At 35.3% G+C, this 14,573-nt stretch overlaps 1 protein-coding gene across 6 annotated transcripts; it reads left to right on the forward strand.

Moving 5' to 3' along the window:
- The first annotated feature begins 412 nt into the window (after positions 1-412).
- On the forward strand, positions 413-10,351 carry ORP2A (OSBP(oxysterol binding protein)-related protein 2A). Of its 6 annotated transcripts, none has more exons than XR_015818356.1 (11): positions 413-661; positions 779-1,268; positions 2,927-3,289; positions 5,217-5,313; positions 5,940-6,385; positions 7,420-7,575; positions 8,229-8,396; positions 8,509-8,649; positions 8,836-9,066; positions 9,143-9,292; positions 9,792-9,843. XR_015818356.1 is itself a non-coding variant. In XM_088217611.1 (11 exons), the coding sequence occupies exons 2-11, from the start codon at positions 846-848 to the stop codon at positions 9,969-9,971; spliced, it is 2,325 nt and encodes a 774-aa protein (XP_088073737.1). In that variant the 5' UTR covers positions 414-661; positions 779-845; the 3' UTR covers positions 9,972-10,351. The 6 variants fall into 6 exon arrangements, 5 of the variants coding, with proteins under 5 accessions (XP_088073737.1, XP_088073736.1, XP_088073738.1 ...); XM_088217611.1 differs by having other exon boundaries at positions 414-661; positions 8,836-9,065; positions 9,172-9,292; positions 9,792-10,351; XM_088217610.1 differs by having other exon boundaries at positions 414-587; positions 8,836-9,065; positions 9,172-9,292; positions 9,792-9,982.
- The last annotated feature ends 4,222 nt before the right edge of the window (positions 10,352-14,573 follow it).

Here is a 14,573-nt window from a genome sequence, read left to right on the forward strand (position 1 = left end):
CTAATTATGGATCTGCTTAAACCCAAAGTGCTTCCATTAATTTAGGCACACGAAATGCTTACTTGCTATTTTATTTTTTACTCCTCCAGTAAATATATAAAAGAAAAGAGAAGAGAGAAATAATTTTTAACGTGGCAGATAAAATTTCATGATTACGCAGTAAATGCCATTAAAAGACCGTCTCAGTTCCCACACATCATCAACTGCCACAGTCCTCTCTGTCAAGATTTCCTACCGATAAATCCCAGCCTAATATATCGCCTGAATTTCCCACGAATAATAAATATCTCACGCTAAATTCTCTCCTTCCCTCCCTCCCCTCCCTCCCACGCACATGACACAGCACAACCAGTTAATTGAAGATTAAAAAGAGGCAAAAAAAAAAAAAAAAAACCTTGTCTACGACTACTAGCCCTGAACTCACTTAATTACCCTTTTGCCACCCTCTTTATGACCTCCTGCATCACCACCTCCAACTTCTCCTCCTCTTCACAGCTGCATATATATGTATATAATCACGCAAATACAAACTCTTTTTTCACTTGGAGCTTAATATTTTATACTTTGCCATCAATTGAAGCTAAAAGGTATAAACACAACGCTCCTTATTTTAGTAATAATCCAATTTCTCTCTTCTCAATCTCTCAGTTTCAGAGCTCAGGTTCGTCTCCTTCCTCGAGGAAACCCCCCTTTCTACTTCCTCATTAACCCTAACCGCATTTTCCTTTAACGTGTTTGTTCTTTCAATTTTCTTCTCTTTTTCTTGATTTCTTTGCAGACTTGGTATCTGATGGGAAACTGACTGTTTTTCCCCTCGTTATTGAGATCGGGTCGGTTGGTATAAAATGCGGGTCAAGGAATTGCATCCTCTGTGTTGTATTTCCTTGGAGAGTCCCAACGGTATCGGGGACCAGTCGCCGGAGACTGCTCCCTGGGCACTGACGAGGGCGAGGAGCTTGCCAGCCACCGCCTTTGCTGGATCTGACGCTGGAAATGGTGGCAGGGCGACTGCGGGATCTGAGGCCACCGTGGCCGGGGTTCTCTACAAGTGGACCAATTACGGCAAGGGCTGGAGATCGAGGTGGTTCCTTCTAAGAAACGGAATCTTGTCGTACTCGAAGATTCGCCGCCCAGAGAGTTTGAATCTTCTCCCGCCGTCCGATGACGTCAGGTTGATCGGAGATGTGTCCACAAATAGGCTCTCGCGGATGGATAGTTGCAGCGGTAGACGGAAGCAGCAGAAAACCGTCGGCATTGTTCATCTAAAGGTATATTTTAACAATATATAAAAGGGAAGCCGGAATAATCAATAATTTAAGCAAAAGTGAGAACAAATATGCTGTTTGATAGCATGAGATCCGGTACTATTAAGCTGAAAATTAGAATCAGCGACATTTGGGTTGAACTTCTGCAACCTATTTTGGCGCTACGAATGTTTCCAGTAATAGGTAAGCATTTGATTCAAAAAAATTCAATTGAGTTTTACCAATTGCGTCATTGCTAGTTACTATTCCCACCTCTGATTCACATGGAAAACGAAAATGCTTTGATATTTGAGCCAAGAAAAAGCAAGAACCGTAGGTTTCAAACATTATACGTCGTTTAACTCTGTGAAACGTAAAAGAACCCGTAAATTTTTTTTTTTTAATTTTGAAATTTTTTTTGAAATTTCTTCTTTCACGTTTAAGCTCTTTTTTTTTTTTTTTTTTTTTTTACAGTTTTTAACTGGTTGTTAATGCGGAGTGGGTCACATCAGCAGGTGGGTCTTTGGGCTATTATAGGGTATGTTGTAGGTCTAGGTATTAATACTGTAGTCACATCATCGCTTGATCGGTATTGGATGGATGGATGGATGGATGGACGGATTTGGCGATTCGAGCTATCAAATGATATATACATATATACATATATATATATACATACTTTTTTTTCTTTCCTTTGATTTTTACGTCGTTTTTGCTTTCGCGTTTAATCTGAATCCAGTTTTAATTCGTCAAACTTTGTTGTTTTGCTTGTCTCTGTACTTTAGTTTCTTTGTGATTGAGCTTGACTTCATAAAATAATACTTTTTTGCTCTTAAGCAAGTAATCATTGTATTAATTTTTTTTTTAATTTTTTTTTTTATTGTTAGACTGGTAGTGGTAAACTTTTCATCAAATTGTGTTTGTGGGAGAAAGGATGACATCTTTTTTTTCCCCCTCCCAAAATGAAGGAAACGACGCAAACAGTGCAGTTCTCTAAAGATTTCACAGTGGGTCTCCTCTTTTGTTTCTTGCCGTTTGTAGTCTTCGAGTTATTTGGTTCCATTTTTAAGTGACTTGGTCTGGCGGTTTTGGAGGCATGGGCTTCATTTTTAAGTGAAGTAAACAAAAACAAAATTGTAGTGTGGGGATTTGAAGCCAATGGCCTAGCTGGTTGGGGCCTTATCCATTACAAGATTGGGTTTATATTATGACTTCCTTTAAGACGGGAAGCGATGTTCATCTTCTCAGAATATTCTTTGTTCATTTCCGGATCTAATTTCTTGGTTTTTTCATTTCGTTTCTTTTTGACTTTACTGGGTTTTTGGGATTGAGTTTGGACGACTGGAATGTTGTACCGGTCTTAATATATGGCTAGACAACTGTTGAGTTACTGGGGAGCTTAAACTAACAGCTCTCTCTCTCTCTCTCTCTCTCTCTCTCTCTCTCTCTCTTTCGAGGTCTAACTGGACATTAGCAACGCCACATACTGGTGAGGGTTTTAGCATGCCGTGATCATATAATTTGCTAGCTGTTAAACAAAACTACTTGCAAAGGACTGCACGATGTCTGAGTTTATTTTTTGCAATAAGGATATATTGAGTAAATTGTTTTTCATAATAATAAAATTATAGGCTTCTTGCTGTATATAATTGTGTATATGTTATTTCTTCTCGTTGTTTCAGCAGATCTCATCTTTCCGCGAAAGCAAATCTGACGATAGGAAGTTTTATATATTTACTGCAACAAAGACTCTTCATCTAAGAACCGACTCTAGGAGAGATAGAGCAGCTTGGATTCAAGCTTTGGTCTCAACTAGAAGCCTCTTCCCTTTAAGATCGCTGAATGATAATCTCTCACTTCTGCCAAATAATTTATCTATATCAACTGAGAGGCTAAAGAAGCGCTTAATCGAGGAGGGAATTGGCGAGAACCTTGTAAAGGATTGCGAACAGATCATGCTCTCTGAATTCTCTGTAATACATGGGCAGCTTAAAGTTCTATGTGAAGAACGTTCAAATTTGCTAGATACACTGAGGCAGTTAGAGGTAAACTTGTGCTTAATATTAGTATGCTTTGTTGACAGAAATACTTACTACATTGAAGATTAAATGTTGTTAGGCACTATATATATCTGTAATTTATTTTCTTAGTTTCATCTTATAGACCTAACCTAATGCCATGTACGAAGTGAGTGGAACCAGGAAAAGGAAAGGAAAGCTAGGGATTCGCTACTTTTTTACTTGTTTGGGTAAAGAAATAGAAATGATGACAAAGAAAAGCAAATGGATATCAATCATTCCTCTTCTCTTTAAAAATTCAACCTTTTTCACGCTCGAAATGAGGAAAAGGAGAAAGGAAAATGATCAAAGTTTCTTTCATAACTATTCCATAATTGTTTAGCGTGTCTTTTTAAAAATAGAATAACTGACCATTCTTACAATTTATCATTTGTTGAACACACCTGAACCTTTCAAAATATTATGATCAATCCTCACGCCACCTTGAATTCCTTGATGATAAGAATTCAATTCTTACCTTTCATGGAGGTTGATGATTCTTACAATCAAAAGAATTTAAAATGATGATGCAAAGACAATAAATTATGTCCGAATTGTGCATATTAAGAATAATTGAAACTTAAAATTAAAAATTGACTACAAATTGAATGAGAATAAACACAGGATAAATTCCTATTTTTCTTCCTTCTGAAAAAGCTCCAAAACTGGTTTGCATTAGAGCTGTCTCCTATTATTGCTAAACACAACCAAACTCTCATCTCAGTTTCTTGTTGTCTTCAGCTTTGTCTTCTTTCATTTCATTAGACTGGCCTCATCTTGTCTGCTGCAGTTTGATGGACTCTTAGAAGTCACTTTTGAGATTATGATGCTAGTTGGGACTATACTTACGAGATGTACTCTTAACTTTTCTTTTGAAGGTTAGGAATACTTCATTGGTGAAAAATAACCATAGGGTACACCAAAACAATGTATGCAAAGAACACCTAAGAATAACTTATAGAAGCACAACAAGAAATAAAGATAATGAGTTTGCCAAAGGTAGAAATTAATTGAACTCAAATGCTTATTCTAGTGAAGTATTGATGGCCTTGGGCAATATAAAGATTAAAGAATGATGTTTTCTTGATGACGTAGACAGATGCATAAACTAATTTAAATACCGTACGGTGTTTCATCTTGCTTCATGAAAACTGTGGTGATTTTTTTCTTCTATTTTGGTTTTTGTCCTACGTCCCCGGATGATGTAACATAATTCTTGTTTTAATTGGTTTTCGCAGTTTACATTTATGGATTCATTTAGACAGTGTCTCTTATGTGTGTCTGATATCTCTTGCTCATATAGGCTTAAGACTATTATGTCTCTTTCAAATGATTCTGTTTATGATTCCATTTGTTATTGTCTATCTTTATAGTCCTTGATACTCTTTAGTGCTATAGAACATTAACCAATATAAGTGCACAGAAATTTGGTGTGGTCCAGGGAATAAGGCACAGATTCTCTACGTGCCTTTGGATAAATTCCATAGGAAGTCTATTCAAATGAATTTTTTTTAAAAAAATAAATGATGTTTAAAAAATTTACTGACTCATCCCATGGTCATTTTTATTGTACTCAAATTATGTTCCTATAGTTCTCTAATTTGTTTCTTGTTACATATTGGAGTAAGGATGGAGAAAGATTTTTATTTAAAAAAAAGTATGATTTCAAGATTTAGTTTGACAGTTCATGCATTGTCTTCAAGTCATGAAGTTATTGGCAGCAAAATGGCGTTTAGCAATTGTATAATAATGAGTACTTGTTTGGTAATAAATCAACTTGGTACCAAATGATTGTAGTTATGTAACTGGTTTAGTATCTTTTGTGGCCTTTCAGAATTATTTTGAGTGCATTGTATTTCCACCACTAGCTTTTTTATGACATGATTAATTTTATTAATGTCTTTTGTGCATACAGGCAGCTAATATTGAAGCTGAAGCATCAGGGATTCATGATGGTGACTACCAACTGAGAAAGCACGAGTTTTCCAGTCTAGGGCGTGGAAAGTATAGTGGTATAGATTATCTAAAACTTTTTGTGGGCATGCATAGTCGTGTGTCCTCACTGTGTCAGGCAAAAGAAACTCAGCTGGAAATTTCTATTTGGGTAACTGAGTAGATCAAATTAATTATCTTCTCTGTCAAAAGAAAAATAAATAATTGTAACTTTCTTGCTTTTATCATCTTGTTGTCCCTAGGACATGAAAAATCTTAAAACTGGTCTTCTCATTGTTCTTTCTTTTCTGGTTTTTTTTTTTCTTCATGTACTGAAGTTTGAATTTGTTGAAAGAAGAGTAAGCAGGATGTCGTAAATAAGTTTTCTATAGAAAAATGGAATGATTTCCTAAATCAAACTTATTTCAGACAGACTTACTTTTGATTTTCTTATAGTCACCAAATCTATGTTGATATTGATTTCTACAAAAGCTTAAAATGACAGTAAAATTTTTTTTTTTTGGTTTTGACTACATTACAAAATTGGTATTATTATGCAATGAGAGCATGTGAATTTCTTGCTTAGTTACATGCTTTGGTGCGCAGATTCCTGTGTGTTTCTGCCCTATTTATTTATTTTTCAAGATGTTAATAGCTTCTTGCCCTGCTTCTTTGACTTCGTTGCATGCTTTTTTTGGCGACTTAGAATGCAGCACTACCGAATCATCTGATGATGTTGAAAAACAAGAGCTGGAGGATGTGTCTGATGAGGATGAAACTTACTTCTATGATACAGAAGAGTATTTTACCGAACCCAATGTTAGTTGTGGGTCTGTGATTGGGACTGGTCATCATGCAGAGAAGCATAAAGGAGACAGAAATCAATTTTGTAATGCAGAGAAGATGCATACTGAGAATCAAGATTGTAAGTCTGGATATCCACACATTGAAAGACGAAAAAAGCTTCCTGATCCTGTTGAAAAAGAGAAAGGGGTTAGTCTTTGGTCTATGATCAAAGATAACGTTGGAAAAGATCTTACTAGAGTTTGTCTCCCAGTTTACTTTAATGAACCAATATCATCCCTTCAGAAATGCTTTGAAGACTTGGAGTACTCTTATCTTTTGGACAGAGCATATGAATATGGAAAAGCAGTAAGTTCATATATGTTACTTCTTGATATGCAAAACAGTGTTTGGCTTCATGTATATAAGTTGCAATGTGCTTGTTGATAACGTGTAGTATGTTTATGACCTGAAATTGGAAAATGTCTCTGGCATACTTCCGTTCTATACCTTCCATTCTGTTCTCTGGTTATTATTTCTCTTGAAAGGTGATTTTTGTGAGAGTATTTTGCCTACCTTATCCACTGCTCTAAGATTCCGGTAAAGTAGTGGGGCTGGTCTCTCATGGGAGTTGCTTCACTTGATTCAGCTGAAAATGATATTTGTGGTTTCAGTAACTCTTGATTTTTTTTTCTCATTTTTGAGAAAATTAATTATTCGTGTGAATGCATTTTTTATTTCTTATTTTAATTTTGAGATTACGGCACAGCCTGAATTTACATCTATAATGCAATTTCCATGTGAAAGTGACAAGCAAATAAGTAGCTAAGCCTTAGTATTATTTTTTAAGAGGAAAGGCATCAGCCAATTTATTTATTTATTTTTATTTCAAAAAAATAAATAAATTCTCTGATAAAAAGATGGATACTTGATTGATGCCATGTATTTTTTGTGCAATTGATAGTTGTGCTGTCAATTCGGTAGCTCTTAGATTCATATTTCCAACTAAGAAAAGGAAATTATTCTCCAATAAAATAACATTGGAAGCCTTTTTGTATAAGCACTTTATAACCATTCAAGTTTAGAGGTATCTTGTTGGCTAACTCATGCAGTGAATTTCTTTATGTTTCTACCATGTTCATCTAAGCATCTTTGAGTTGCATGCTCTATAGATAATTAAAGAGATAAAAGTACTACCATTTACCCAACTTGACCTTTTGGGTTGACTGGTGTGAGTCGGGGAAGGGGGGGCGGGGGGCTGGGGGAATGGTTGGGTGTTTGATTCACCATCACTTATTCAGAATGCTCTGATTGTATGGTAAATACTTACTGAGCGTCAAATTTTCTTATGTTAAATCTTCAACCTAACAACCTGCTCCCTGTGGCTTCTCTCGTGATTTCAGGGTAACAGCCTTCTTAGGGTTCTAAATGTTGCTGCTTTTGCGGTTTCTGGGTATGCTTCGTCTGAAGGTCGTCACTGTAAACCTTTCAATCCTTTACTAGGAGAAACATATGAAGCTGACTATCCTGACAAAGGAGTTCGTTTCTTCTCCGAGAAGGTCTGTAACTTGCATCAATAAACATATCAAGCAATATGCTCAAATATATATGCAGCAATTCTATGAATGTAGATTGTGGAAAAGTATAATGCTTAAGCACTTCTCCTGTTCAACAAGCAGGAGATATTCAAGCTGTATTCAGCAGGAGTTTGATCGAGGAAACAGAAAGATTTTTTTTCTCAATATAGGAAGGGAAAAAGGAAAATTGTTATTACTATCTTTAAAATGGTGGAAATCGAAAGGGCATATGTTACATCATTCGCACCTCTAGAAAATTATGGTTTTGGTCAGTCACAAAATCAACCTCAAGCATATGGGATTTTCTTATCTCACGGGGGGCGGGGGTTGCGGGGCTGGGGGGCGTTCAAGGGTTCCAGGAAAATAGTTTTATGAGGGATATTTATATGGTAAGCCAATTATTAGTTTAAATTTGTCTGAGTGGCAATAAGATATATAAATATTGAAAGTTTTTCTTCAGAAATTGTCTAAGTGTACTGCTAACAGACAACCGACAATGCATCTTTGGAGTCCATTATGTGGATTTTGGAATATTTACCTGTAAGCAACTGAACATGGATGCATATGGTTCTGCCCATGTTGCGACTACTTTGAATCTTAAGCTTTTCTTTGAATGATATCTTTTTCTTAAACAGGTTAGCCACCACCCAACTCTCATTGCCTGCCACTGTGAAGGCAAAGGGTGGAAATTTTGGGGTGACAGCAATCTCCGTACTAAATTTTGGGGCCGATCTATTCAACTTGATCCTGTTGGAGTTCTGACTCTAGAATTTGATGATGGAGAAATATTCCAGTGGAGCAAGGTGTGCCAGACTAATTGGGTTCCCTATATTATTCATTTGTTTGCTCCCTTTTTTAATCCTCTGGCATCCTTCTATAAGTTCTAAATAATTTAGCGTGTTTATTTTTTTCAAGGTTACAACTGCCATATACAATCTTATCATTGGAAAAGTGTACTGCGACCACCATGGTTTAATGAACATTCAGGGTAATCGGCAGCATTCATGCAAACTCAAGTTCAAAGAGCAGTCTATTCTTGACAGAAATCCTCGCCAGGTTAGTATGTTCATAGAAACTCCAGTCTCATTGTTTTTAGCCAGATTAGATACATTCTAGCCACGTAGGAAATGGTAGATTCTTCTGACCTTTCAAGATGCTGTATGACTGCCTTGATATCTTTCTTTCGATTTCATAAGCTGTATCATCCATTGTGATAAATGCCAAATGTTCTATTCATTATAGGTTCATGGATTTGTTGAAGATGTTTATGGGGAAAAGGTTGCCACTGTTTTTGGTAAATGGGATGACAGCATGTATTACGTAAACGGTGATGGGAATGGCAAACCGAAGGATTGCAGTCCCTCGTCAAATGCCTCCTTGTTGTGGAAAAGGACTAATCCTCCTCCTAATCTTACCCGGTACAACTTAACGTCATTTGCGATCACTCTAAATGAGCTGACAGAAGGACTGCAGGTAGAGATCATGTGGTAAATCAATTTTGCATATGCATATTTATTTTCCTCCCATCATGTCTAATCGTTTTTTATAGCTGTGTCTGATCCCGGGTATTTGATCACGGATTAAGGAGAAGCTCCCGCCGACGGACTCTAGACTTAGACCAGATCAGCGCCACTTGGAGAATGGAGAATATGAGAAAGCAAATGCGGAGAAGCAACGTTTAGAGAGGAGGCAAAGAATGGTATGGTTGACACCTTTAGTCCCTGATTGATGTATTTATGTCTTTGTGTTTGGTATTTTACTACTCTGAACCCAGGATGAGTAGACACATGCAGGTCCTCCGAATCTTGTGTTGCCATTATAATGCAATCATGATCCAAGTGGAGATACTGGAAATTATCAGTCTGGCTTTTCTTTTCAACTGGCTTTCCTTTCTTCCAAATGGATAAATTTAATATCTAAACTGAAATTTAAGCTATTATTGGAATTGACATTTCAAATGAAACTCTTGGAATGTAAATGAAGCTCTTTTATTGAATTTAAATCTAGTACTGACTAACAATTTAAGAATATAGTGTGGCTAAAGCAACTGGTGCATGTGAGAAGATATATAGGAACTATTTAGTTCTAAAAGTTTAGACATCTGCAATAGCTTCTACCTCCAAGAAGGGCTTAGTTTTAGGATCTTATATCTTCATTTATTGAATATTTTTTAATCACACTTTCTCTCTTTTGTGCAGTCAAGGAAATTACAAGAAAATGGGTGGAAACCCAGATGGTTCCAGAGAGAAAGTGAAGATGGACCGTTCCGGTATGTGGGTGGCTATTGGGAATCGAGAGAGCAAGGAAAGTGGGATGGATGCCCAGACATATTTGGCGAGTTCACCGCAGAAATTGCTGATTCCTCTGAAGGGCGATGACTATAATTTTGGTGCGTATATTCTTGATGCTAACTGGAAATATACTTTGCCAAGTGCAGCTCCTTTTGTCTCGATTTACCTTATATGATGTGTCCTATTCTGTCACGAACTATAAGTCCAGAGGCACACTTGTGTTTGAAGTAAATGAAATTTGATAGTCTGCCCAAATTTTAGGGTCCATCTACAGTGCCCTCAAGGTTTCATATTTATACACATTTAAGTGCCGTCGAGGACAAATAGAAAACTGTATGCTAACAGTGGAATAAGTAAATGTATTACATTCAGTTGTAAAAGGAAGTTATTATATTCTGCGTTAGTGTAAACAGACACTAAACTTTACTATGGAAGGTCAATCTAGAGCTATACTTTTTCCAGATCAAGATATATAGTTATGTTTTGCCAGTGTTATGATAATTGTTTGTCTTCTGTATGTGAAAAAAGTGAGTTACAAAGCTGTTAATGTTATAGGGGGAACATTTTCTAGTAATGGTTTGATTAAATATGATATGATCTGCTTACTTATGGTTTTGGGGTGACGCAGAAGAAACAAATGTTGCGGAGTAACGAAGCAAAACTCTGCAGACGTTGGATGGGGAGGGAAGATTTTAATTTTGTGGGTAAATAGGTTGAGAGCCGAATACTCTCCTCACAATTTATTATTATTATTATTTTTTTCTCCCTTTTACTTTTATGGTTATTAGCCTTTGGCTGTTAATTTCATTTCCATTTGTATCTTAGTGAATAAATGAGAAAAAGAAAAAAAATGTATTTGTTACCATTCAAACAAAAGAATCTCTTTTAATATATATATATATATATATATATATATATGGTGTATGTATTTCTGGGACAAACTGTTTGGTCCCAATGACGAATGATGCGAATAGGTCCACCACCTGATTTACAACTACGGTGATAAATATGAAGTACCACAAGTTCTAGATTCAACCTTGATACCCTGTTTTTGGATTTTATGGCTTATAAGCTTTCATTAATGTGTTGGTAAACTAAATGAAAACTAAACGAGTGTATGTCACATGTTCATTCTTTTATATGCATACACACTCACGCAAACAACTATTAATTTGTTTTCGTTTTGAAGCCAATAAAAAGAGTGAATGGGTCTTAACGAATAAGATATAATCTTTCTAAAAGGAATCAATATGAAGAATATAAAATGCTTCATCTTCTAGAGTTTCTTTTAAACACAATGAAATTATATTTTTTTCAATGCTTATTATCTCAAATATCAGCAACAAAACAGAAGGGCCAAGTACTTTTTTTATTTGGATAATATACGATTATAATCTAATATTTTTATTTAAATGAGAGATTAAAATTTTGATTCTTACCCAACACAAATATATATATATATATATATATTACATTCTACTAAAAGAATATTATATAATTATACACAAAGTCAGCTTCTAATAATTAAGATACTAAAAATTATGCCTTCATTTAACAAACACTTCAATAACTTATTGTAAAAAGACATGTTAATTTGTATATTCTTATTTCTATATTGTTAAAAAATTTATAGACTCCGTAACTTATAAATTCTTAGATATTAGATGAGCCAAATACTTAGTTAAGTTATTAATATATGTAAATTAGTTTTTCGACATATGTGTGTTTTTATTTGTTGAAATATATAATTAATATAATTATATTAAATATGTTTGTTCTACTTTTTTTTTAAAATTTTTTTTAAATAAATTAAATATAAAAAATTTTCAATTAAAATTGTAAAAAAGTATGCTTATTGGATATAAATTATATAAGTTAGTACCTATTCTTGTTTTTCTATTATTAATTTATATAATTGTAACTCTATATAAATTAAAATAACATTAACTGAAATATACAATAAATAAAAATATCCACATTTTTTATAAAAATAAATTAAAATGTTATTAATTAAAATAATTTATTCTAATAACTATTAGATATGTGATCGTTAAAAAATAATATACAATATATATACATTAATTAAAGTGGTAGACTTAAATACTTATTTAATACCCAGACCCAAAATTTGATTCGAGATAATTTTTTTCATTTACAAAATATATATAAATAATCAAAAAATTTATTTTAATTTTAATTTTATTAAATTTTTGAAAAAAAATGAATTAAGAACGAAATTAAAAACAATTTTGAGAAAAATGGGTGAAATTGAGAATAAAATGTGTGTTTTTGAAAAAAAATTTTAAAACATGGTAAAATCACAAAAATGGAAAGTTTGGCCATGTGGGACGGCTCAGTCAGCAGTCACGACGAACCACAGTACGCTATGTGACAAATATGCTGACATCGAGACCACGTGGGAGGCCATATAGGCGATCCGCGTGCCTGGCGATCCGACAGTTCAGATCACATCCCGTACGTATGGACGACTCAGATGCATTTTTTCTTCAGACACAATTGGACAGATTGGGTTGATTGCGGTGGACGGTCCAGATTCATCCATGCAATTAGCTTAAATGAGAAATTATCAAACGGTCCTCCTCGCTCCATGTTGACTCAAACGAGCGACCTGGATTGAATGGAGAAGAGTATTTAAACTCCTATTTGCAGGGAATCAAAACCCTATTCGACAGAGGGGTGACCAGAAAAGAAGAAGAAGGGTGGCTGAGGAAAAAATCAGACACCAGAGAGGGAGGCCGACCACCGTCATCACCACACCAGAGCCACTGCCGATGCGAAAACATGTATTTTTTGCCCTTCTTACTCGAAATTTTATCCCGAGTCTCCCTATGCCCAAATTAGAGCCAAAGAGCCGATGAGTGAGCCAGAAACTGCAGGCAAAGCTCGGCTGAGTCGCCACGGCTAAAACTCAAAACCCTCTTTGATGACCCCCTTCCTGTTTTCCTTTTCACGTGATTTTTTGACCACTGTATTCACCGTCTTTTTCTGGTGCAGGTTAGGCAAAGAGGAACCCTAGTCGCGAAGGAGGACCGGTGGAGCCACTGCACTTAGAGACCCCCCTTCCCCGGGTCGGTAGGTTTCATTTTTTTTTTTTGCATTTTCTTGCCAACAAAGGCTCCCTAACGTATTTTTTTTGTAGGGTTACGTGTAAAACCGGACAAATTTGGCCTAAATAGGTCGAAACTGACCAGGCCGAGGCGAACCACCGTGCCGGAGTACGGCGACGCCGCCGTGCCGGAATCCTAAAATTTGTCGAAAAGATTTTAAAACACATATTTTGGTCTTTTGGGGTATTTTTAGATACATGATGAGTGTTTTGATTTCTACAGAAAAAATTCAGGCATCTTGAGAATCGGCAGGAGGCGTAGTTGATAGTACGATATTTCAAACACCGATCCGGGTAAGGATCCCTCACCCTATTCTCTGTTACATTAAATTGAAGCTTAATAATCGATAATAATGTGTTTTGTGAAAATTAAAAATCTTAAGAATAATTACAGGTCCCTAATGCAAGCAAAACCAGTTAGTTCATATTTTTTCCTAGTTTACTGTTTATTTTACCTATACTGCTTAAAATGTTAACTATTATATTATGTGAATTAAACTGATAGACTTAATTGCTCTCTCAGTTATTTGATTTACCTCACTGTTTATCCCCCATTTATTGATTCGTTTTGCGATAAACGTTTCAATTATGTTTCCTAATGTACGTATTGCCTATTTGCATGACCTACTATTGATATGTAAATATAAGTTATTGGTATGTAACTGGTAATCAATTTATGCTTTAAATCTATGTAAGAAAGGCTTACTGGGTACCTTAGGAAATGATGGATAGACCCGGTACATGGGGAACCTTACTGTGGATATTGCCTCAGTTGGACGGAGCTGAGAAGTCTCATACCAGAAGTGTTTGGAAAATCTGGTTCATCTTTATACCGGACGGGGTATCGAGACGATGGTGTGTTTGGCGCCCATTACCGAATAAGGTATGGGGACGGCCAGGTTAATTGATAAATCTGGATATTGGGTTCACGAGTAGGGGAATATCCTTATGGACCCCCAAGGGTTCCAGTAAGCAGGTAAAAAAGGAAAATTGTCATTCTTTTTCATTTGTATATGAAATCATAATATTATATGAGTATTTGTCTTTATAGGTTAATTTTGAAAAACTCGTAATAGTAAGTGTGGAATAAACAGTTTGATGTTAAATGAATTTACTTAAATTAAGGGCTCCATTAATTATTTTATGATTTTTACCAACATTCGGTTTTCGTATTAATGATTAGTGTGATATTCTTACTGAGCTAGGGTAGTTCACCATTCTATTAACTATTTCAGATCAAGAAAACTAGGATCCAGATCCTGATTAGCAGGAAGGTTGTGAATAGATTACTTCCCAGACCCCATCAAGTGCTGGTGGAAGTTAACCATCTAGAACATTTATTTACTTGTTTTTAATCATTTAATCGTTTCTTTTTATGAACCGCTGTAGAAAGGACATTCCTGTAACTCTATTGAGCATTCTAATTTACTGTGTAAAGAATATAAATTATAACATTATTGTTTGCTTCTGCATTTAAAGTATGAATTCATTTCGTTTAAGTTTTGGACCTTTACAATTGGTATCAGAATCGTATTCCTTAGAGCTATTCCTTACATAGATAT

Source organism: Carica papaya, chromosome 4 (assembly GCF_054855325.1).
Source record: "Carica papaya isolate Zhongbai chromosome 4, ASM5485532v1, whole genome shotgun sequence".
Taxonomy (NCBI): Eukaryota; Viridiplantae; Streptophyta; class Magnoliopsida; order Brassicales; family Caricaceae; genus Carica; species Carica papaya.